We start from the raw sequence: 25205 nt of genomic DNA on the forward strand, positions 1-25205 counted from the left end.
CTTTCTAACTGTGAACATGGTATCTCTTTATATGCTTTGTCTGTTTTTTAAACATACCTCAGTGAAGTTTTAAAATTTTCTTCATAAAGATCTTACACATCTTTTATTAGATATTTAGTCCTAGGTAGCTTACCATTTTGGTTGCTGTTATAAATTTTTTTATTACATCATCCAACTTTTTTGTGGCTAGTATACAGGACTACTACTGATTTTTGTATTTTGAGAATGTATCCAGCAGCCTTGCTAACATTAATTACAATGGTTTATCTTAGATTCTTTTGGATTTTTCTGTGGGTACGATCATATTTTTTTAGTGAATGATGGTGTTGTTTCTTCCTATTTTTACAACTTTTATTACTTTTTCTTGTCCTTTGTTTCATTATGGAAGAGGAGCAGCAATAGTGGATATCCTTGTCTTATTCCTGACTTTAAAGAGAATGCTTCTTTTCACCATTAAGTATTATATTTATTGCAAGTTTGGATAGATATTATTTATTAGCAAAAGGAAGTTTCTTTCTATTCCCAGTTCACTAAGAGTTGCTTTTTTTAAAATCATAAATGTGTATATTTTGGATTTTATAAAATGCTTATTATGTTTATTGAGATAACACTATATTCTTCTTTCCTGTGTTAATAACTAGTAATACATTTTCTGATGTTAAATTATCTTTGCCTCCTGGGCTATAATCTGCTTGGTTGTGATGAATTATTTTTTGTATATTGTTGGATTCGATTTGCTGATTTACTTTTTTTTTTTTAAAGCTTATTTTATTGAAGTATAGCTGATTTATAATGTTGTGTTAGTTTCTGCTTTACAGCAAAGTGATTCAGTTATACATATATATATACATTATTTTTCATATTCTTTTCCATTATGGTTTATCACACAGGATGTTGAATATAGTTCCCTGTGCTACACAGTAGGACATTGTTGTTTATCCATTCTATATATAGTAGTTTGCATCTGCTAATCCCAAACTCCCAATCCATCCCTCCCTTACCCCCATCCCCCTTGGCAACCACAAGTTTGTTCTCTATGTCTGTGAGTCTGTTTGTTTCATAGATAAGTTCATTTGTGTCATATGTCAGATTCTACATATAAGTGATGTCATATGGTATTTGTCTTTCTCTTTCTTACTTCACTTAGTATGATAATCTGTAGGTCCATCCATGTTGCTGCAAATGGCATTATCTCATTCTTTTTTATGGCTGTGTAGTATTCCATTATAGATACAGGTATAGCTGTATAGATCGTATCTTTTGTTTTTAAATTTTATTGGCATATAGTTGATTTACAATGCTGTGTTAGTTTCAGGAGTACAGCATAGTGATTCAGTTATATATATACATATACATATATTCATTCTTTTTCAGATTCTTTTCCCATATAGGTTATTACAGAATACTGAATAGAGTTCCCTGTGCTATACAGTAGGTCCTTGTTGGTTATCTATTTTATATATAGTAGTGTGTGTTTGTTAATCCCAACCTCCTAATTTATCTCTCCCCCACTATGTTTCTTCTTTGGTAACCATTAGTTGGTTTTTGAGTCTATTATTTTTTAAATTAGATGCCATGATTTGCTAATATTTTTAGGATATCTGCCTCTGTAAATGAGATGAGGCTAGCCTGTAATTTTTCTTTCTCATATAATAATCTTTGATTTTGGTTACAAGGTTGTAACAGCCTCATAAAGTAAATTGAGGCGCTTTCCCTTCTTTTCTATTATTCTTTTCTGTTCTGTGGAACAGTTTATGTAAGATAGGAATTATCTATATCTTGAAGGTCTGAAAAACCTAGTGTTTTTCATTTGTTGAGAGGGAAAGTATAGATTTTTAGCTACTGACTTAATTTTTATGATGATTATGAGTCTATTTATGTTCCGTTTTTCCAGTTCCTCCTTAACATACTCCAGCCTGATTTCAGTTCTATCAGTATACTGAAATACCTCTTATCTAGGTAGGTGTCTAGAACGCTATGTTGCCAAACCCAGCGGCCACTTTTCCATCCTTATCCTACTAGTCTGTATTTAGTGTCATTTGGCCTTGCTGGCCATTCCTGCCTTCTTGAAACATTCTTTCTTGGCTTCCACAATACTACCCTCCCCTGGTTTTCCTCCTTTCAGCTGCACTTTTTCTGCCTGTTCTTCCTGTTTGTCCTCCTTTTCTTGATCAGTAGATATGGAGATCTCCATAGTATTCTCCTTTTCTCTCTCTTTCTTCTCATGTGAGCTCATCCACTGCCCCCATTTTGAAAAACATCTATATGCTATGACCCTCCAAGTTATGTTTTCAGCGTAAACCTCTCCTGCAAACTCTGTAGTCAGAGACCTGCTTGACACCTCCCCTTGGAGTATCACAGGCACCTCAGCCTCAACATCTAAAACTGTCCTTCACCAGGCTTCTTCAGCTCAGCAAATGACACCCTGTCTACCCAGTTGCTCAAACCAGAGAAACATCCTTGATCTCCTTCTTTTCTTCACTCCTACCTGAGCCAGTCTAGTTCATCAGCAAACCATGTCATCTCTACCCACCAAGTGTACTTCCAACTGTCTCTGCTGCCACCATCCCAGTCCAAGTCACCACCTGCTCTTACCCAGACACTGCACCAGTCCAGTTTGTCTCCCTAATTTCACTCTTGTCCCACCTCTGTTCATTCTCCGCGGCAGCCAGAGTGACTTTTTAAAATTTTAGCTATATCTTAATCACTCCCTAGCTTCAGCGGCTAGAGTAAAATCCAAGCCCTTTTCTGTGGTCTCCCGACTACCTGCCCCTCCCCCTCCTCTCATGTATAGTCCTATACTGACCTCCTCTTAGCATGAAAAAGCTCTTTCCTGACTCGTCACACTCACCGTCCTGTCTAGAATGTGCTCTCCCTCTTGCTTCTCTCCCACCACCATCCATCCCTTCATATAGAGGGAACAGTTTTAGAAAAGGCACAGGAGATTTACTGGCAAATAGACCACTTGGCTAGAGTGCACATTCATTTTAGGAACAGAGAGAATCTGGGTTTTGTGGTACTTAGAGCTTATGCAATTTGGGAACCCTTTCAAGAAAACAATACAAAACTGAAAATACAAAATTAGGGAAAAAAAGTTAATATTTTAAGTGAGAAACAAGATCACAACAAATTACTGGAACTTTAGAGATCAGATCCCTTTCCCTTTCTTCTGTGATCTCTTTAGACAATTTACCCAAAATGCTTCCTCACTGCAACCTGACTGTCCTTTCCCTCCTAAAACACCGTCATTTCCAGCAACTCTCATTTCTGAGGTTCAGATAAATTAAATGATTTTCCAGGGACTTCCCTGGTGGTGCAGTGGTTAAGAATCCGCCTGCCAATGCAGGGGACACGGGTTTGAGCCCTGGTCCGGGAAGATCCCACATGCCGCGGAGCAACTAAGCCCGTGCACCACAACTCCTGAGCCTGCACTCTAGAGCCCACAAGCCACAACTACTTAGCCCGCGTGCCACAACTACTGAAGCCCGCATGTCTAGAGCCCGTGCTCCGCAACAAGAGAAGCCACTGCAGTGAGAAGCCCAAGCACCGCAATGAAGAGTAGCCCCCGCTCGCCACAACTAGAGAAAGCCCACGTGCAACAATGAAGACCCAGCTCAGCCAAAAATAAAATAATTTAAAAAAGAAAATAAATAAATGACTTTCCAAGCATGATTGACCTATGAGCCTATGGCAATAAGACTGGAGTCTAGGTCTCCTGGCACTGACGTAGTAACCCATTAAGCCCCAAACTCACACATTATGTAGTGCCCCTCTGAGCCACTGTACCAAGCACATTAACACTGAATGAGTAGTAGGTACCACTTTATGGTGCTGTAATGAAAAGTAGGCTACTGAGACAGATGCAGAGTACCACAAAATGCATGCTACATTACAATCCAAGTAAAGACCACTGTGGAAGCCAGGCTGGAGGTTACAAATCTAAACAAAGCTGGAACAAACACTTTTAGCCTCAGAGGAAACCTCAGAATTTCTGAGAGCAGCCATGAACTGAGGAGTTACCTCCCAAGCCCATGCTCCTTAGGGCACAGGGTAAAAAAACTCACGCTCCTAAGGGAGCCTCTTACATCTTTTGTAAAAGAAAACACTTCCAGTTTCTGTGTGATTGTTACCATTCACAGATTGGTCCCTCGTGGACTGTATGTTCTTTTGGTGTCGAGGATTTCAAACTGGCTGTGAGGGTCAGTGCAGTCACTGAATTCCTCCTTATGGTAAAAGCTTCAAAGTTATGTGACAGCTTGTTTTGTTTTGCTTTTCAAAGAAAAGACAATGTGATTAAAATTCCTTTAATGAAGTGATTTTTTTTCTTTCACATTACAGAATTCTTATCTAATATCAAAGCATCTACCTGATTAATCCTAAAACTATCCCTTTTCCACATGAACGCAGTTACCTGGGGCACAGTTCTCAGCGCTTTATGCTAGTCCTTTCCAAAAGAAGTCTCCTTTTTCTCATCCTTGGATCAGTAACCTCGTTGTAACTGCCAAGCAACACAATTTTGAAAAGCAGAATTTCAGCTCAGAGGTTGTACTCTTGAATATTTTGGTTAAAAGCCACCAGCATGCCACTTAAACATAGCATTTTTTTCTTTCTTTTACTACTAACTACAAAGTGGTCCAAGATTCCAGTTGACAAGCGCATGCATAGCTGATGCTGGTGCTGAATTATGGTCAGGGGAGAAAGTACGCCCAAGGCGCTGCTTGATGGCTGCCAGTGAGACGATAAGTTTAGAACTGAGAGGAAGAGATTACGTGCTGTATGGCTGTGAATGGGCTGTGCGCCGGGGCCCCCGCATGCAGGTCCCGGGACAGCACCTCCACCCTCTCTCACCCCAGCTCACCTGACCTCGAGACATGCCCCGCTCATTTCTGACCTCAGTTCTTTTCTCAGACAAGTTCCCACCACCTAGAATCGCCTGCTTCTGCCTCTGCCCTCTCCAAACGTCGCTCTCACTTCAAGATCCAGTTCATGTCCTACCTCATTCATTCACTCACTCAGCAGGTGCAGAGGTAACACGTCCTCCCTCCGTAGCTTAAGTTCACTTCTCCACCAAGTCTTACCCACTAGGCTTTTGAGCAGCAATGAGCAGGCAGTGAAATAGGAACAAACAATATGTAATAGACAGCAGCAAGTATGAGTACAGAAGAAAGGTGGATAAGTTATTTGGAACATTCTGAGGATGTCATTTACTTCCTGGTGTGAGGGGTGTGGGTGAAATTGGACGAGCCTTCACTAAGAAGATGGCATTTAGTGGACCTGGAGCACAAGGAGAATTGGGGTGTGTGAAGACTGGGGTGTAGGCCAGAGTAGGAAGCCGTTGCCCAGTTGTAAAGAGCATGTAAGACTACAGGTTTGAATACCAACTCTCCCACTCACTGTCTCTGTGACTTCAGTCAAGTTTAAGCCCTCAGCTTAAATTTCTCTGTAAAATGGAGATAATAGTGCGTACCTGATAAAGTTGATATAAAGATTAAATATGTAAACACTTAGCATACTTCCCGGCACATAGTAGTACTCAATAAATGGTAAGTATTATAAATATGTAATAGATAAGAGAATCATAGTTGTTATCTCTGTTTTAAAAATTAAGTCCATTCTTTATTATAGGTATTTTGTTTTTCCCTTAAAATCTACAGTCTTCTCCTTACAGATAGGTATAGAACATGGTTCTTGGTCACATTTTTAATAATGGCTCATGCTGCCTTGTACGTTAGTGGTACAAAATATTCACCATCACCCTTCCACTTTTCCCCAAGTCCTTTATATGACCCTTCTGAAGCCTTAGAGATAAGTACCCTACAAATCTATTTGCCTACCTACTTTTTTTGGTACCTACCTTCTTTGGTAACTCTCACCTCTAGTGAGAAGCTATGTAAAATAAAAGTTTCTTATTTGTAGAATTTTCCATGTTTTTATTTAAGCTTCTAGCAACCCTGTGAAGGAGGCAGGGCAAGGATGATGATTACTGTATTACAGGTCAGAAAACTGAGACTTAGAAATATGAAGTATTTGCCAAGATCACATGATAATAAGTGATGGAACTGGGACCAGAAACCCAGGTTGTCTGACTCCTAGTTGCATGTTCTTTTTATCATACCAGGCTGCCTCTTATTAGTTAGTGGTCATTCTTTTCCTTCTCTGCCCTTCCCCAGCCCTCCTGTCTCTCTGCCACTGAATTTCTAACACCTATTACCTTCTCCAGGAAAGCCCATCAAAGTCAAATCCAGAAAAATACACTCAAAATCAGGACAGGCAGGTCTGGTGAAGACATTCTTTGTTGCTTATTGTACCCCATTTACTTCAGAGATGTAGGAAACTCATAAGAGTCATAAAACTTAGTGAAGAATTTAAAAACTTTAAGACCAAAGGAAACAAAAATGAGTATACGTTTCAACTCCATTGGTTAAGAAACAAGAAAGCTAAGGGAAGCACATGAGTTGGCTTAAAACATATGTTTGCCCGAATTTCATGTTTTTGTTTTTGTTTTCTCAGAATAAGACATGATAAAAGCAGGATTTCAAAACCATCTTTCCTGCTTTATACATGGAATTTTTTATTCTAAGTTCAGTTTTTACTGACTGTAAAGCTTCACAATTAACAGTGGAAAGAGCACTGAATTTGGGAATCAGAAAACATAGGCTCCAACTTCAGCTCTTTCCTTTAATTTTCATAAACTGTTTTTGAGTATCAGTTTTTTTTTAATGGAGTTAATAGCACCAGCTGTATTTCCCAAGCATAATTGTACAAAACAAATGAGATAATGTCTGTCCAAGTGGTTTAGAAACTAAAAAGGACTATACAAAATATTATTAAGTATTATTCATGCATTTAACAATTCATTAAGGGTCTCCTCTGCATATAGCACTATTCAAGAGATAAAAGAAAATTCAGAAGTGTTAGATTTGCCCTGCCTTTGCTTAGTTGACAGTTGTTTAGTTTATAATCTGAATGAGTACATAAGACAAATATTTTGAAGAACAAGACTTGCAAAAATATTCTCATGCGTGGTTCAGTCTCACTGTTGTGTGGGACTTAAGAGCCTGAGCCCCGGCTTCAGTGGACAGTCCGTTACAATGATGGCGCTCAACCTTGCACTAACTTAACTTGATGTTTTAGGACCAGGTGTGCCGTTTTTATAGAGACCGCATGAATTTCAGTGACCTTAGTGAGAAAACTGAGGAGAAGTATCCTTGGCTGTTCTGCAGCTTGCTGGGATACTTCTGATTCCCTCCAGCGTTTAATGATGCAACTTTGCGAGAAGCAACTAGTGGCTTTATGTAAGGTCATATCATTTCAGTGGTAAAATCTCTAGGTAGTATTTCTGCTGACCTATTTCTGATCTAGTTCTCTATTCCTTTCTATAAATAGAATAAAACTCGATCAAGCTTTTTTGAATGAACAAACGAATAAGAAAGAAAGGAGCTAAGAATTTTGACACATGTTAAGAAAATGGGCTTTTTCAGTCAGTTAAAAATAATGAAAATCTAGAGCAAGTGAGCCAGTCTTTCTATAAAACCAGAAGGTAGTGATATAATAATTCAGCTCTTAAGGCAAACCATCCACCTGTGAAAATGAGACCCTATCCAGCATTAACATTTTTTTAAAGCCTTACTTTTTAAAAGCAGATCTATCTTCTCTCCTTCCCTCCATCATTTGCTCATGCTGAATTCAGAACTAGTCTCTAGCAGGTGACCCCCGAGGGACTTAAAAACCCTGTTGTCTAGCTGACGTTGGTTTTTAAATTTAGATCAAATGACATTGTGTTTGAAGTCTCAAGAGCACTACTTAAGGTAGCTGTATCATATGGGCTTGCCTTTCAGAGTGCTCCTTGCAGGCTGGCATCCTTAATAGGAAAAGTGAAGCCTGGTCAAAAATAAATGAAAAAGAAAGTTTTATTGGAGTTATTTACTCTAAGACAGCTATTTTAGACGGAACCTTGACAAGTCATCTCATTGCCTCCAGACAGGAACACTCAAGGCATATGGGTATCTATAGTATTTTAAATGACCTTGGGGGACGAGGCTCCTTCCATAACTCATTCCAGAGTTTAAACACCCTCGCTTCAGGAAATTCTTCCCTATATTTAACTTACAGGCCCCCTTCTGCGGTTAACACCCATTTCCGCTTTTTTCTGTCCCCAGTCAGGATGGAGAACAGCTGGCCAACATCCTTTGTGTGCTAACCCTCCATCAGTGAGAAAGTCATTTGGGCATCCCTGGGCTGCTTTTCTCAACCTCCAGCAACCAAGTCTTTGAACCAAATTGAGGTCTTTTTCCGTTTTTATTTGTGCCTTGTCTCTCTCTCGTCATTCCTTTTGATTATCAATGAATAAAATTTGGAAAACGTAAAAATATACAGACGAGGGGAAAACAATAGCCCTATAATCCAGGGAGCGAAACCACTGTTAAGTTAGTCAGTTTTCTGTGTGTTTCTTATGCAGTTGAGATCATGTCATCTATACCAGCCCTGAAATACAGTCTGATCCACATATATAGAAACTTACATTTTCTGGCAGCCACATTGAAAAAAGGTAAAAAGGAATAGGTAAATTAATTTTAATTATAGTTTTTATTTAATTCCAATAAAATATTAAAATGTAATCAGTATTTTAACTATTAACAAAATATTTCACATTCCATTTTTTATACTAAACTGTCTAAATCCGGTGTATATTTTACATTTATAGCACATCTCAAATCCAGCTGGCCACCTTGCAGGTACTCAGTACCGTGTGACTAGTAGCTATAGTGCTGAAGCACAGTCCTCGCAGTTGTATATGCTGCTTTTTTGTCTATCATATCTTAAGCCTTTTACGAATGGCGTTACAAAAATTTTAGCATCATTTTAGTGGCTGCATAATAGTTCATCATTTAGACTTACTATAACTGTATCTTTAGAAAGTTTTGTTCTTTATGTTATAAGTAACCCTGTAGTGTTCTTTTTTTACTTCTTTTTTACTTTTATATCAACTGTTTCTCAACACATTGCCAAAAGAAAAATAACATAAATTATTCCTTTTGGGTGCAACTAATCAAATCCACTTATTCATAAAACAAATATATCCACTTAGCATCTGCTGTATACTCTGTACTACATTAGATTGGGAAGTGGAGCAGTGGATTTCAAGGAATAGAAGACCAGGTCCCTCCCACACATTGCTTACAAGACTTGGCTCCACAGTTGGACTGCACACATATTGTATTTTATTCTGACTTAAATAGCCTTCCCTTCATTTTTAACTCCCCTCTGCCCCTACATATACACACACAGCCTGGTTGACTCCCCCTTATGCTTCAAAGTGCCAGTCAAAGGGAGCCACCTCTGCTGAGTCCTCTAGGTGACTGCTGGCTCCCTCCTCCATTATACAAAATGTATATACTGTGTACAGAGCACCATGGTGTTCTGGTTATTGGCTAACTCTGTCTTCTCTACTAGAGTAGAAACTCTTTAATGATAGAAACCTTATCTTATAAGCCTCTTTATTCCCAGTGCCTAGCAGACTGCCAGGGCAGTGAATGTGGATGTCAGTAATATCTAACTGAAATACTTGTTGAAATACAAGTGATGATATTAAGCATCAGTTGGATAATATAATTACAAGTATTGATCAAGGAGTTCAGAGTTCAGAGAGCACACTTTAAATTGGCATATGGTTGAAGAAGGCTTTAACAAAGGAGGTAGGACTTGAATTGGGCTTTGGAAGATGATCATGCTTAAGTGAATGGACGGGAGATATCATGTTCTAAGAAGCCTCTTTTTCAGGAGGAATTCTTTAGCGTGTGCTAAGTATCAGCAGATAAGCATTTTTCTAGATCTAAAACACTATAGTAAGTTTCAAGAAGGCTGTAGAGATATGGTCTTGGCCCATCAAAAACTGTCAGGGTGGGGCTTCCCTGGTGGGGCAGTGGTTAAGAATCCGCCTGCCAATGCAGGGGACATGGGTTCGAGTCCTGGTGCAGGAAGATCCTACATGCCGCTGCAGAGCAGCTAAGCCCATGTGCCACAACTACTGAGCCCACGCGCCACAATCTCTGAAGCCCACGTGCCTAGAGCCCATGCTGCACAACAAGAGAAGCCACCACAATGAGAAGCCCGCACACCACAACGAAGAGTAGCCACGGCTTCCTGCAACTAGAGAAAGCCTGCGCATGGCAACAAAGACCCAACGCAGCCAAAAGAACAAACAAACAAACAAAAAACAAACTGTCAGGGCTTTGCAGAATTAGAAATTACCACTGGCTGCTTCAGTATGATCTTTGAGTTTAAGCTCTGTTTCAACTTTGGAGTTGTTAAAGGTCGTTTTATATGATGCTTGTTCAATAATCCTTCTGGTAGTGGACAGTTGTATATAGATAATAATAAGTATGTCATTATAGCTAATATCAAATGACCATTACTGCAAACTAGGCACTCTTCCAAAGCATTTTGAATGGATTATTTAGTTAAGTCATTTAATCCTCACAACAGTCAAGTGAATTAGGGCCCATTATCCCCTCTCATCTTACAAATGAGGAAACTGAAGCACAGAGAGGTTTAAATAACTTACATGTAACACAGCCATCAAGTGGAGGAGCTAAGATTTGATCCCAGGCAGAACAGCTTTAGGGCCTCTACTTTAACCATCACCCTGTACAGCCTCTCTTATAACTATGTTAAAAATAAAATGTTTTATACAGGGATCATTTAGCATCTTGTGGTTCCAGAAAAGGAATCCTATTATTATAACCCTCCCCTATTTTTCTTCATTCCTCTGACGGCTCCTTATCTCATTTGCAGGCTCCTCTTCTTCTACCTCATCATAAAAGACTGGAGCTCCTCAGGCTCAGTCCTTGCCCTCTTTTCTCTGATTTTTTTCTTCACCACCCTTGCCCAGTGATCTTATCTACAACTATCATTTTAATTATCACCCACATTGAAAGGAAGCACAGTGTAAATCTTCAGCCCAGATCTCTTTTCCGATATCAGACCTCTATTCAGATTGCCTCCTGGACCTTTTCACAGCACATTCTGTGTGCCCTTGTTTTTTTCTTCCTGTCTTCCACCCCAGCCATCACAAGCCTCATGGTCTTCCAGTGCTCTGTTTTCAGCAAATGGAATCTCCATCCATTCTTTTACGCTGGCCAGGAAGCCAGCTGGTTCCTCCCTTTCCCTCTTACCCCCATATCCAACCTTCACAGCCTCTGCTGATTTCCCCTAATATGTCTATTTGCCTGGCCCAGGCCTCCATCATCTCTCACCTGTACTACTGCACAGCCTGTGGTCCCCCAGCATCTGCTCCAGACCCCCTCCACTCTGTTCTCCAGCTTCAGTGAGAGTGTACCTGTCAAAATACAAATTAATCAGTCAGTCTCTTTCTTTCTCTCCTTACCCCCCTAGATATACACACACACACACACACACACACACACACACACACACACACACACACACACACACACACACACACACACACACACACACACACACACACACACACACACACACACACACACACACACACACACACACACACACCCCCCCCCCCCCCCCAGCCTAAAACACTTTAATGACTTAAATAAAGAGAAAAATGCTAAACATGGCCTCTGGGCTTCTGCAGGGTCTAGATCTTGTTTTCCCCTTCAGCTTTATCTTCTGCCGTGCTACTCTTCACTAGATGACCTTTAGGGTCCTCAAACGTTCTCTCTCTTGACATATGCTATTCCTTTTGCCTGGATGCTCTCACCCACCCACCCACCCACTCTTTACCTGGTGAAGAAGTCTACTAGCCCTTCGAATCTTGGCCTCTGCTGGGTTAGTGGCATAGCATGTGTCAGAGGTTGTCATTTTGCATTTATATCTATAATTCTGTGACAAATGTCTATCCTCTCCCACTTATAAGCGCCACAGAAGCAGGAACCATGGCTTTTTCCAATCACTATTGTATCCCCAGAGTCTAGTGCACAGTGCCTTGTGCATAGACACTCACTATATATTTAAATGAGGGAGTAAATAATTTGTTAATATGTTCTGTTAATATACATACAGTTTATACTGCACCTCTTGCAGTAGTACAGAGGGCTACAAAAAATAAGGTTCCCGAGACATTGTCCCTGAAGTCCCACAGTCTCTAAGCAGTGATTAAATGATGGCTAACTGTCATTTAAGCATTTCTTCCAAAGGCCTCCAGCATCTCTGAAAATGGTGGCAGAGCTATCCTTTTTTCTTTTAAAATAAACAACTAAGGCCCCATGGTTCGGTTCATGTCAGGGCTTATTAGAAATGTGATGGTGGTTCAGCTTTAGCAGTGTCTTTCAAAAACTTAATTTCATAGATTCTGTCATTGGCCTCTGGAGTCTAAAGCTTCCTATAGCTCTCTCTGCAAGTCTACTTTTTAAATTCTGACCAAGGTTTAAATTTCCCTATCAAGTTCTTTCTGGGGCTGGGCTGTGACATTGCTATTCCTCTGGTTTCCCTGGCAAAGGTCGTTTGTTTTTTTTTTCTAGTTTCAGCATAAACACTTTATCACTCCCATGTTTCAGGTGCTATCTAGACACTCCGAGGGGTCATCAGGTATCCTTCCTGGCATCTCTTTCTGTTTCTGCAGACCATGTTACAGTCCTTATAATGTTTGTTGCCTTGCCTGGCTGTGATTTCAGTACGTTAAATTTGTGTGATGATTTCTTAAACGGAAAGCTGATGGGTGAAGTGGTTGACCTGCCAGCTCCTGAGACCTTCTGTCTCCCTGGAGGATCACTCTCTATTCCCTAATCCCAGGGAACTCAGCCTTGAAGGAACCAAGCTGGCTTCCAGGTGGGCTCCATGCTGTGGGAACCCCCTCCATGCTGTGGGAACCCCTTCAGCCTCTGTTCATAGCGTGTGCTGGGACCTTTCTTTTCCAAGGTGGGCCCTGTTGCCCAGGACCACGGAGGCCCTCACATCACAGAGTCTGGGGAAATGGATTTCTTCAGCTTGCTTGTTTTATCCTTTGCCTGTGGAATTTTCTCTTTCACAAATTCGTCTCTCCATCAGAACTCAGTTTAAATAAAATCTAAAGGCTCCCTTGTTCAGTTATTCCTTTTTAAACTGTTTCTATTTAGTCAGGCTTTGGCAAGAAAACTTCTAAGCGGAGCCCAGGGGAAAAGTGACCATTGGCACAGATTTTAGCCTGTGCTTTGGGCCAAGATTGTTTCTATTTTTATTTTGTTTCTTGTTTTTTTTAACATCCAGGGCACAGATTAAGCACTTTCACTTATCTGTAATGGTGAGAGACCTTTAGATTGCTTGCCTTTGGCCAAGATTCTGCATGCTTAAAACTATTAACCCCCAGCTACCTCCTGGGAGATAAGATCTAGCTGTTCAATTTGGCTTTTCCAAAAGGAGGCTGTGTGCTTCTACTTGATCTGAGATAGAAAAAGGAGAAAGGTAAATCCCAACCTTTGCTGGATTTTCAAAGAGGTTAGTAGCCTAATTTATGGGGTTTTTTTTTTTTTTAAACTAACTTTATATTGTAATTTCTCAGCTGCCAAAAGACGTAATTCTGCCTCAGCTTCGCCTTGGCAACCTGCTTTTGGCACTCTGTGCAGCCCTGTCGTTGCTCTGCATTATTTAAGCAGTAATCTTTAAGAAGGTGAGAAACTATTATTGCTTTTTAGCAGAGTTGACATGCTATTGGCGCAGAGTAGTACCTAGAGCTTCAAACATTTCTAATGGCTGTAAACCAACTTAAACACCTCCATGTAGATGTCTCACTGCCATGAGGTCATAGTTTGCTACAAGGGGGAGAAAGAAGAAGATCAAATGTTATTTAAAAGTGTGGGTTGTTGTTTTTTTCCCTTCTTTTTAAGTATTCTTATTCCACTGAGTTGTGGCTGTAGGTTTTGGCCAGGATCCAGACAATCAAGATTTAGCATTTTGACCAGCTGTGATCTAGTAATGTTCCTCAGAGGAAACATTTTGTAGGAGGGAAAGACACATATTTGAGACTGTGAATTGTACTCCTTCCTAATACTTTACAGTGTGAGACCTGGTTGTAGACAGATAAAACAAGCACAAGTGAATCTGAACGAGAACAGAGGGAAAAAAAAGTTTTCAAAGAGCTAACACTTCACTCCAGCTTGAAGAACTCTCTTGAGGTGGGAAATCTTTACATTTTCTCTTTATTTCACTTTTCCCTAAGTCTTCACATTCATATCATTCCATGGCAGAATGTATTCTGTTCATAATTGATACTTAGAATGCATTAACGTTCTTATAACAGCATAACAAGTCTTAGGAAGTAAAAATGCCACACAAACTTAATGTAGGCAAGAAGAGAAGAGAAGGAAAAGGTATCAAGCCACTTGACCTAAAAAGTATTATTCTGATTCTCACTCCTCCCTCAAATAGAAGTAGAGTGTGTTTTGGTGGCCAGTCCTATGGATTGGGAGAGAGAAGGAAATTAACATTTTTCAGTCAGACTCCCTCTGTTAAAGCACAGTTAGTTGCTTTGTGATCTTAGGCAGGTTACCTAACCTCTGTGCCTCAGTTTCTTCATCTGTAAAATGAGGATGTATACTTCATAGAGATGTGAGGATGAAATGAGACCATGTATAAAGCTGTTAACAGATTACTTATTCCCTAGTACTTCATAAATGTTAGTTGCTATTGTTTTATTATTAATAATTTATGGAGTACCTACTCATTGTACTAAGAATTTTCCTTCTATATTTTATTTAATCCTGACTGCAACAGCTGTTAGATGGATATACCCACTTCACAGGAGAGGAAAGAGGTTCGGGGTAGTGAAGTGCTCCACCCGTCTCCCATATTTTATAATGGCGGAGCTATAGTGAAGGTCTGGAATATTATATATGGGAGATGTGGAAATGGGAACACATTTTGGACCAGTGCTTTCTCACTTGGTTTCCCCTCTCCCAGTCCCTTTTCTGTAAAAAGAAGCTATAGCTTCGGGAAATAAAACCAACAGAAAAGGAAGATGGGGAGAGAGTGGTGGGGCAAGGATAGTGGAGTGGAATGAACTGGTTCTGCTGTCTCCCGGGTTGGGCTGGCTTCATGGCGAGGTATTCGTATAATGGTTATAGAAGTGCTGAACAGGGTCCTCCTCTTTTAGGTTGGGGAAGCAGAGAAATTCTCCCTCTTATGAAAATTCCCTCTCCCTGAAGCTAAATTCATAAAGAAAAATGACACATCAGAGGTTTGGGGACAATTGGAATGTACCTCAAAGGATTCTGGGAAGCTCTTCTAGTCCCTCAGCATTTGGTAGATCGTGTAAATAGAGGCAGTTGAGCATTTCCACTTGATTCAAAGCCTTTCCCACCCCATGTCCTCAGGAAAAAGGAAAAAGCTGGAATGAAGTTTCACATTGGGCAGAATAAACCTTTTGATTTAGTACTTTCTCCCCCAAACTCTTTTACACTTGCCTTGACTCCTTATCTTCTTGCAGGCAGCTCCCTGATGGGCAGGAGTGGAGATGGGGGTGGGGGGGTGTGGGAGGAGCTCTGAGTTTGTTCCTGCTATAAACATTATTCTGTATAGGAGGAAACAGTAGAAGGAATGAGATCTAGATTCTGGTCGTTCCTCTGCTACCTGTTGCCGTGTGTTTCCGTCTAAGACATTAATGTCTTTGAGCCTCAGTTACCTCTTCTGTAAAATGAGGCTAATACTTTTGGAATCCAGAGCCCACGGAAGCAAATAATAACGATAGCAACCACAATTACAGCTACTACTGCCATCGGTATATATGCCAGGCGTTCTGCCAAGGATTTGAAGTGTGTTATTTTATTTAATCCTTACCACAGTCCAATAATCTATTTTACAAAGAAGAAAACTAGAGCACAGAGAAGATAAGTGACTGCCTACAGTCATATAACTAGCAAGTGGTGAGTTCGACCTTAAGTTATAACTCCAAATAAACAGGATCACAGTTGCCGATCCAGAAGTTTGAGCATCCTTTCTCATCACCACCACCATCTCCAGATATCTCTAGATATAGCTGAAGAGATAACAAAAGGTAACTGACTGCAGTAAATAAGGACAGAATGAAAAAGAAATTAATGAATGACCTTAATTTAGAGAGATCAAGGAAGACTTGATCCAAAGAAGCCAAATTTAAACCCGACTGTCCTCCTTGACCTCTAAACTCCAAGCCACTTGCCTTCTCCCTCACCATGCTATTGTTGGGATCCTAGGATATCCTTTTTTACTTGTAGCAAAAAGGCTTATTATTAAGTAATTTAACAGTCCCCGATGTGGTTCAGTTATTCAACGACCTATGCCCTGTTTCACTAAACCGTGGCCTAGTAAATTTGTAATTATAATATCTTTGGGTTGTTTTTTAATAAATTCCTTTTAATTGCAGCATTAAGCCCCAGATGTCATGTTTCCAGTTTGGACCTAAGCCAAGCTAGGAGAGGCATCCATTCAAGGCAAACAGCTGATGAGAAGAATGTGTGCAGTGAACTGGGGGACTCAGTCCAGTTGCTAAAGCTCAGGCTCTTTGCCCCTGTATCTAGTGCCTTAGAACATAGGGACCCTTGGCTGAAGTGGAGGATAAAGAAATGCTACTACATTTCCTGCTGCATCCACTCCTCCCCAGAACACTCAGGTTTACTCTGGTTGTCTCTAAGAGTAGAAGTTCCCTGTAAGTTATTCATCACTATTTAAATACTGTACTAATTTCATTTGATAAGTAAATTGTCAATTGCCTTTAAAAATTGGTCTTAATAATTAGTAAATCTAGGCATTTCAACCTCTTCTTCCATCTAGATAAAATAATTATGAAGCCAGACTGTAATCAGACAAAAAGAATCTTGAAACATTCTGGGCATTCTTTTTTAATCTATCATTTGCCTTTTTAATTGCTACCTTTCTGGGGTTTTTTGGGGGTTTTTTTTTTGTTTTTGCGGTACACAGGCCTCTCACTGTTGTGGCCTCTCCCATTGCGGAGCACAGGCTCCGGACGCGCAGGCTCAGTGGCCATGGCTCATGGGCCTAGCCACTCCGCGGCATGTGGGATCTTCCTGGACCGGGGCACGAACCCGTGTCCCCTGCATCGTCAGGCGGACTCTCAACCACTGCGTCACCAGGGAAGCCCGCTACCTTTCTCTTTTTAGTCAAGAATAGAGGTATAATGTTCCTATTTTTCTTGTAAGAATTTAAACTAATACCAAAACGTGTAATGAAGATTCATTCTAGAAACCTATTAAATATGAAAGTCAGAATTATTTTATTAAAAATCTATTCCTTGGGCTTCCCTGGTGGCGCAGTGGTTAAGAGTCCGCCTGCCGATGCAGGGGACACAGGTTCGTGGCCCTGTCCGGGAAGATCCCACATGCCGCGGAGCGGCTGGGCCCGTGAGCCATGGCCACTGAGCCTGCGCGTCCGGAGACTGTGCTCCACAACGGGAGAGGCCACAACAGTGAGAGGTCCGCGTACTGCAAAAAACAAAACAAAACAACAAAAAGAACAAAACCAAAAAAAATATCTATGCATTGTGTTTTTATACAGAAATACAATAGTTTGTTTTTTAATAGTAAAACTTGAGAAATATCTTAAATCCACAAAAATAAGAAAATGATTAAGTAAGTTATGATATTCCATTCAATGGAGTAGCCATTTAGAATTGTTTACCAAGAGGTTTGAATAACTTCCAACAACAGGATACAGAATTGTATATATATATACTGCAAACACAGCTTTCATTTTGGTTTTTGTTTGTTTGGTTTTGTGTCTTTTTTAAATTAAACACACATATATAAAATCAAAGTCTGAAAGGAAAATATCCAAATAATGGTTATTTGATGGGTAATAGGCTTTTGAGTGATTTTTATTTTTTAATATGGTTTATATTTTTTAGTTTTCCAGGGAGTATAAATTATTATAATAATTAAAAATGCATGTGTGTTTGTATATATTTTAATGCAGTCATTCAACACTTGAGCTGTTTAGACCTCAGCTATCTTAAAAATTTGGAACATTGCTAAGATTCTGGAAGTAATAAAAAATTAATTCTGAGCAGCCAAAACTAATGTTACAAAACTCATATAATAAAGCATATTATGCCCAGGATATCTGCTGGTCCATCACTCAAATCCTGTTTACTCTTGCTTTGCACACAATTCTCAAGACATCTACTTTACAAGAACACAGCAAATTAGAAGCAAATGTCAAAAAAGGAGAAGCGCTCACAGGCAAGAGCACTGACTTGGCCACATGTAACAGCCTGACAGTGAGAGAGGACACAGAAAAGCCTGAGTGCAGACTTAAGAACTCGGACTCAGATCCCCGATTCAGAAACACGCCCCTGAAAGACCCATAGTCTCTTTACTATGTCATAGTAAGACATGTTAATACTGATGGCCCAAAGTTATCAAGAAAATACATTTTTTAATTGGAAAGTGAATAGATACATGTATATGTATAACTGAATCACTTTGCTGTACACCTGAAACTATCACAACATTGTTAACCAACTATACTTCAATATAAAATTAAAAGTTAAAAAAAATTTTTTTAATAAAAAAAGGGAAAATACCTTTCTTGTTCAACTTTTTTTAAGATTATAAGAAAGACTAGGGCTTCCTTGGTGGCGCAGTGGTTGATAGTCCGCCTGCCGATGCAGGGAACACAGGTTCATGCCCCGGTCCAGGAAGATCCCACATGCCGCGGAGCGGCTGGGCCCATGAGCCATGGCCGTTGAGCCTGTGCTCTGCAACGGGAGAGGCCACAACAGTGAGAGGCCCACATACTGCAAAAAAAAAAAAAAAACAAAAAAGATTATAAGAAAGACTAATAAAAATTTTTGAAAGGTTTCATGGCACATCGCTGCAAATGGGAAAAAAAGACAGTGTGTGATTGTAGGGTAAACGTTAGATATGTAGACTTCCTTATTTGTCTCCGTAATACCTCATCTTCTTACCGTTCTTAAGAGGGAACGTTTTACTGTTTCTTAGGATTTCTAAATTGTATTTGATACTGTCATTACCCGGGCTCTCATAAAAATCCAGGAAAACTGGGTAAGATCCCAGGATCAGGATGTCAGCAAATGCCAAAGTCTCCATCTCACAAAAGCCTTTGAATCCATGCATCGAAACAGGAGTAACGTCATCAGGGACCTACTGTTGATGCACAGGGAACTCTAATGAACATTCTGTAATAACCTATATGGGAAAAGAATCTGCAAAAGAATGGACATATGTATATGTACAACTGAATCGCTTTGCTGTACACCTGAAACTAACAACATTGTAAATCAACTATACTCCAATATAAAATTTTAAAAATTAAATTAAAAAAATAGGGGTAACACCCCAGACCCAGAGCTTAGCTATAGGTTGGGCGGGTTAAAGCTATAGGTTGGGTGGCAGCAGGGAGGGTGTCAAGTCATTCACCCTTCGTAGCCATAAGTGGTTAAGCACCTGGCCTGTGGTCCCGTGCCAGCAATATCACCTTCAGCGTTCCGGGTGGGTTTACCTGGTGCTTCCCACCCCTCATGGGCTGTGGTGGCAGCTGAAAGCGTGGCCTGTCTGCCCAGAATAGGCTGTCTGTGGGTGGTGCTGATGCTGTTTTGGTTTGATTACCTAGGGCCCCTGCAGAATCATGTAGAGAGGGACACTTGTCAGCAAGTAGCAGTAAAAACAAGAAGGTTGGCCAAAATGTGCAGCTTACCCCATTACTGTGAGTTTTGACAAGATATTAACTGAAAACCCAGATTAAGGCCAACAAGTTTTGCTCTGCTTAGTTTTTCTTGAGAACTAAAAACAGTAATTTACTAGTCTACTTGCCTGGTTCTGTGTGTGCCCCAGTGAGCACCCCTAATTAGGAAATCGCTCTTGGCACCAACACTCATAGCCAAGCAAGGGAGCCTGATGGGCACATGGATTAGAAGAAGCCTTTTGGTTGCCTTTCCTCAAGAAGCTTGACGAACCTTTGCTTAGACCACAGGGATAGTCGAGCATCAAGAGAGATCTGAGAGGAGAGGGGGCAGGAGCTGGCCTAAGGGTTTGGGGCTGTAGACACAGGTAGAAGGAACCCGAGATCCTTTCTTCTTTCTCAGTGCACTTACCATGACTGTAATTTGAAAATGTATTATTTCAGTAATTGTGGATGTCTTTCTACTGCAAGATTGGAAGCTCGTCAGAGGCAGGGCCAGCATGTCTAACATCTGTTTCCCCTCCTCAAGGCCTGGCACGTGTAGCAGCTATTTGTTGGATAGCTATAGTTTTAAGTCTAACCTCTGCTCCTACCTGGTACTTGTTTTTGCAAGCCACTTCTCTGTGTGTGTTTCCTCATCTGAAGAACACCAGTCAGATGGATCTTGTGTTTGCACCTCCCTCTGTCTCTGGACCCAGTTTGTTCATATAGTTGTATTGAAGCTGACTAGCGTCAGCCAAGTATGATGTCTAGAGCTGTGATTAGTGCTCCAGAGGTGGCTTCACTAGCGTAGTTTACAAACTGACTATCATTTCCAGAGTCTGGGTACTCTATTTCCATTAACTAATTATTATTTATTATTTCAGACTTAAGAGTAATAACGTATACCCTGCTTTCCTGATGGGGTTTCTGTGAGGACCAAGTGAAATGATGTATATGAAATAACTTCAGAAACGATAATGCTCTGGGTAGCCAAACAGTGATTATTATTGCTGGCCCAAAAGTATCCTCCTGAGAAGCAACTCAAGTTTGAAGGAAGGTACTGAAGACCAAGTATTGTAAAGTGTGTGTGACTAGCGTTATAAAGGAGAGGTCATTTCCCAAGTTAATTTTTCGTTGAACACACACACGCATACACACACACACACACACACACACACACATCTCCTTGGTCCTCTCTCTGCCACTTATCTCATGCAAGGCAGTTAGCATTTGGGTATTGGAAAAGCTATTGATCATTGAGCTATGAGTCATGGATTTTAGTCCAGCCTCACCCCTGCCTCGCTGAGGTTATCGTGGGCAAGTCATTGAAGTTCTCTGTCAAATGAGGATACCTGCTTTATGAAGGTAAAATAAGACTTGAATATTAAAAACAAGAATAAGATATTGGTAGCCCTTCAGACATAAGAAGTTGATCACATCCTCATATATTTTTCTTTCCAGATCCAGTCCCTCCAGTTGCCTCGACTCCTCCCCATATGACATTGTCTCTACCCCCCGCCCTACCCTCTGCATATATTTCCGTATATCTTGTATCCTTCTTAAAGGAAGCTCCCAATGCTGAACTCAGAATACTTTATGTTGCATTTTGTATTTGGACACTAAAATTAATACTAAGGTTGAGTATTATCAATTTGTATTATCTCAAACCTAAATATGTTATTTCCTATCTCTGGATCCAGAAGGTTTAAGCTGAGTTCTGAGGTTGAAAGTAACTTCTCATTTTTGTTTGTCTTCTAGCGACAGACATCACACCTCCAGTGCAATCCCTGTTCCAAAGAGACAAAGCTCCGTATTTGGGGGTGTAGATGTAGGCTTCTCTGGGGGGATGCCTTCACCAGACAAAGGACACCGGAAACGGGCCAGCTCAGAGAATGAGAGACTCCAGTACAAAACCCCTCCCCCCAGTTACAGCTCAGCATTAGCCCAGCCTGTGACCACTGTCCCCTCCACGGGAGAATCTGAGAGAAAGACAACATCTCTGTCTTCCTCCTTGGACACCTCCTTGGACTTCTCCAAAGAAAACAAGAAAAAAGGGGTAGATCTGAGTGACAGCTTCAATGGAGGCCATGGGAGTGTGAACACTAGCCAGGAACAGGGACAAGCCCTCCCGGGGCCTCCAGCCACAGTCAACGGCACCCTCCTGCCCAGCGAGCAGGCCGGCTCCTCCAGCGCCCAGCTTCCAGGGGGGTTCCACCCGGTCTCCGAAGCCGAGCTCTGCTGTACCGTGGAGCAAGCAGAAGAGATCATCGGCATGGAAGCCACAGGCTTCACCTCAGGCGATCAGCTGGAAGCATTTAACTGCATCCCCGTGGACAGTGCCGTGGCAGTGGAATGTGACGAACAAGTTCTGGGAGAATTTGAAGAGTTCTCCCGAAGGATCTATGCACTGAACGAAAATGTATCCAGCTTCCGCCGGCCACGCAGGAGTTCTGATAAGTGAAGCGAGCGGACAGACGGTAGGACCAGGATAGAGTCACTGCTTGAAATGAGGATAAAGCTGCACTGGTTACCCTTTGTAATAATTATGACACAAAATGAATATTAATGGAGGATATTCCTCAGAAAAATAGACTTTGTGAATCAAGGAGGGACTCAGGATCATTGTGTATCAGTGGGCCAAAGTTAGACTTTGCTTGCAAGATTTGCTTTTCAGGCCTGACAGTTATTTTAAGGCAGAAGTCTAGCTCTAGTCACCTTATAGGCATTTGACTGCTTTTTTATTTACACTTCTGTGTTATCCTCAGAGGGAAGATGATAATATATAAATAATATAATGAATTTATCTTTAGTTTCTTATAAGCATTTGCCCTCACCATAGTTTATGAAACTTTGGGAAAATTGAATATTCAGTAAAAGGTCTCCAACATCCACTGAAGGATCTTTGGCCGTCCATTAAGTTGATGAGTTAGAAGCACAATGGCCTCCTTATACCCAGGCCCACCTGCCCCTGCCCCTGCCCCTGCTCCCAGACTTCACAGTCAACCTAGCTGTCACCCCATCTGCACAGTAGATACCTTGTGCATCCTGACGACTGAGGACATCACATTTGCTGGTTCTTTAATGAAGTTGCCATTACCTTCCACCTCTTCCAGTCAGCCATACCCTTGCTGCAGCCCTCAGATTATAGGGAAGACCTCACCGCTGGTGGATCCCAGGGGATCCTCAAGGACCCCTGAGGTTACTATAGTCAGGTGGCCTCCAGTTCCCTCTGGGGGCCACAGTTATGTGGGCAGAGGCTGTTGTCAAAAGCTGGGTGTGCTTTCTGGCAACACACTCACCATACAGAAATCCCTATATGTAAACCCCATGTTAATTTATTAAATTTCAGTTGGAAAGGAAGGCATTGTATATGATAAAATATGTGTAGAGTCAGGCTGTCCAGTGTGCAGACTGCAAGGCAGTTGAGGTAGTTGATTAAGAGACTAGATGAGGCATAAAATACTATCGGTATGTGTGCAATTGCATAAATATTAAATTATGTTTTTGAAGTACATTTTCATTCCTGGAGCTCAGATATCATTTGCTATTGCTATATACTTTATATACCCAAGGACATCGCCTCAGGGTTGCAAGCTCTTTAAGGAAATTTTATGCTTATATCCGTGTATTGTATAAAGAATAAAAATTGAGTTTACTTCACTCAACCTGATTTTTTTTTTCCCCAGCTTTGAAATTCCTCTTGAACCTACATCTCCGTATGTTACATCGTGACAGCGCTAGCCTGAACAAAACCTGTGGCTATATCTAAGCTAATGCCGTTGACTTCATTTGAGTTTACATATTGTGTGTAGCAACACACCGTCACAGGCGTACTCTGCAGTAGCTCATTGGTCCTCCATAACGACTTAACTCATAGGTTTCATAATCATTTTCATATTTTGTCCAAGCATTCCTGGGCTCAATTATAAACAGAGCTACACTGGTAAATGGAATAGTTCATGTTGTTATTTTTCAGGTAAAGAACTCACAAGATCATTGTATGACAGACAGACCCAACCTGCAAGCAATTAAAAGTTTTAACTTGATCTGAAGAAATCCATCCTATTCCTCTAAACAGGTGGAACTACTCCAAACCTGGAGCGGAAGCCATCCGTAGAGTCACGGCTTCCTTGCAGAGTACTGTCATTCATTTTGGAGTCAGTAAGGGTGGAGCTAGACATGATCTTGGATGTACATCAGACTGGGCTGTGGGGTCCTCCAGTGAAGTAACATCTACCCCCCACCAAGCCCCAAAAAAAAAGGTTTTGAAGGACTATATTAGTATTGAACAATGGAAGGTGAATCACATGTGACGTGTGATTCTTCAGATATGGGAGAGACCTTTAAACTTCATGCGAAACTCAAAGACAAGGTGCATTCAATGCAGGTGCTCCAGCCCAGCTTCTGGCATCACCAAGCAGAGGGACCACGTACAGGAGCACCCATAGTTACAGTGTCATCTCAGATTCCACACAGCCAGATAGAGCCTGCAGCTCCAGGGTTCCATCTGTCAATCTCCCATTTGTGGACTCCCTGATTCTGGGGTTCACAGCCTTTGACCCACACAGCAGGGAACCCCACCATTGAATGTGATCTGGTAGGCCAGAACTGATCAATAGTTACCTACACATTTGCCTAATCCACACCGTGTCCAGTGATGTTGTGCCTCAAAACACCACTTAGGTTTCGGTTTATTAGTTTAGGTTTTGAGTTTTCACCGAGTTTGTTTGATGTCTGCAGTTTCTGCCAAACTTGGGTAGATCCTACAGCATTACATTCTCCGGGAATAACTCTGACATTTCCCAAAGCTGCAGAATTCATTTTGCCTCTGTTTAAAGTGGCCAAGGCCAAATATGGGATGAGGTATTATCTCCTACTAATCTTTGTAATTTTTGCTTTGAGACTATAAGTTGAAATGAAAACTCAGTCCTATCCATTTCTGAACTAAGAGCCCTTTCAATTTTCATGTAGCTGAGACACTTTTACAGCCGGCAAATGTTATCAGATGAATATTTGCTTGTGTTTTCTCTCTCCACTTCCCCTTACCCACTTTAAAAATTCCAGAGATTTTTTTCCGCCCCAGAATATTAGTTTTGGAAGATTGTATCCAGCTTTATTTTTTTAGCAGTTCTAATAGTGCCCATTTATCCTGACCTAACCAGTTATTTAAATAATTTTTTAAACCACCACCAATAATAAATGGCATGTGAAACTGATCTGTTGGTAATTGGAAGAAAACTCAGCATCTGTATTTATAAAATAAAATTGATTAGTATTTATTTTGAGAGTAAAAGTGTATGTTACTTCCCTGCTATGTTTGAGTCCTGTCTTCTTCACTGTTTTGAATTTCATACTAAAGCTGAGTTAACTATGAAAACCTCATTCTTAAACAGTCAGCCAGCCATTCCGCATTTACTGAGCTAGCTCTCTCCCTCTTTGCAAGGGACTGGACTAAACAAGGTTATACAAAGATTAATAAGCCTTGACCTCTGCCACATTCTCCAGTTGTGGGGGGAAGGGTGGCATAAGTATATTAACAATTAAGTATAATTCAGTGTGATAAATTCTATGATGGA

General features: G+C 40.8%; 1 protein-coding gene across 9 annotated transcripts in view; it reads left to right on the top strand.

The window, feature by feature from the left end:
• UVRAG (UV radiation resistance associated) overlaps positions 1–24908 on the top strand; it is a 373872-nt gene extending 348964 nt beyond the window's left edge. For 8 of the 9 annotated variants that reach the window (XM_049714243.1, XM_049714245.1, XM_049714246.1 and 5 more), the window contains one exon: positions 21388–23289. In XM_049714243.1, the coding sequence (XP_049570200.1) occupies positions 21388–22090 (703 nt within the window). In that variant the 3' untranslated portion in view covers positions 22091–23289. Of the gene's footprint in view, positions 1–21387; positions 23290–23315 lie in introns of those variants that run through there. The other variant, XM_049714244.1, reaches the window with a different exon arrangement.
• Positions 24909–25205: the final 297 nt, after the last annotated feature.

The sequence above is a fragment of the Orcinus orca genome, chromosome 8 (genome assembly GCF_937001465.1).
Source record: "Orcinus orca chromosome 8, mOrcOrc1.1, whole genome shotgun sequence".
Lineage (NCBI taxonomy): Eukaryota > Metazoa > Chordata > Mammalia > Artiodactyla > Delphinidae > Orcinus > Orcinus orca.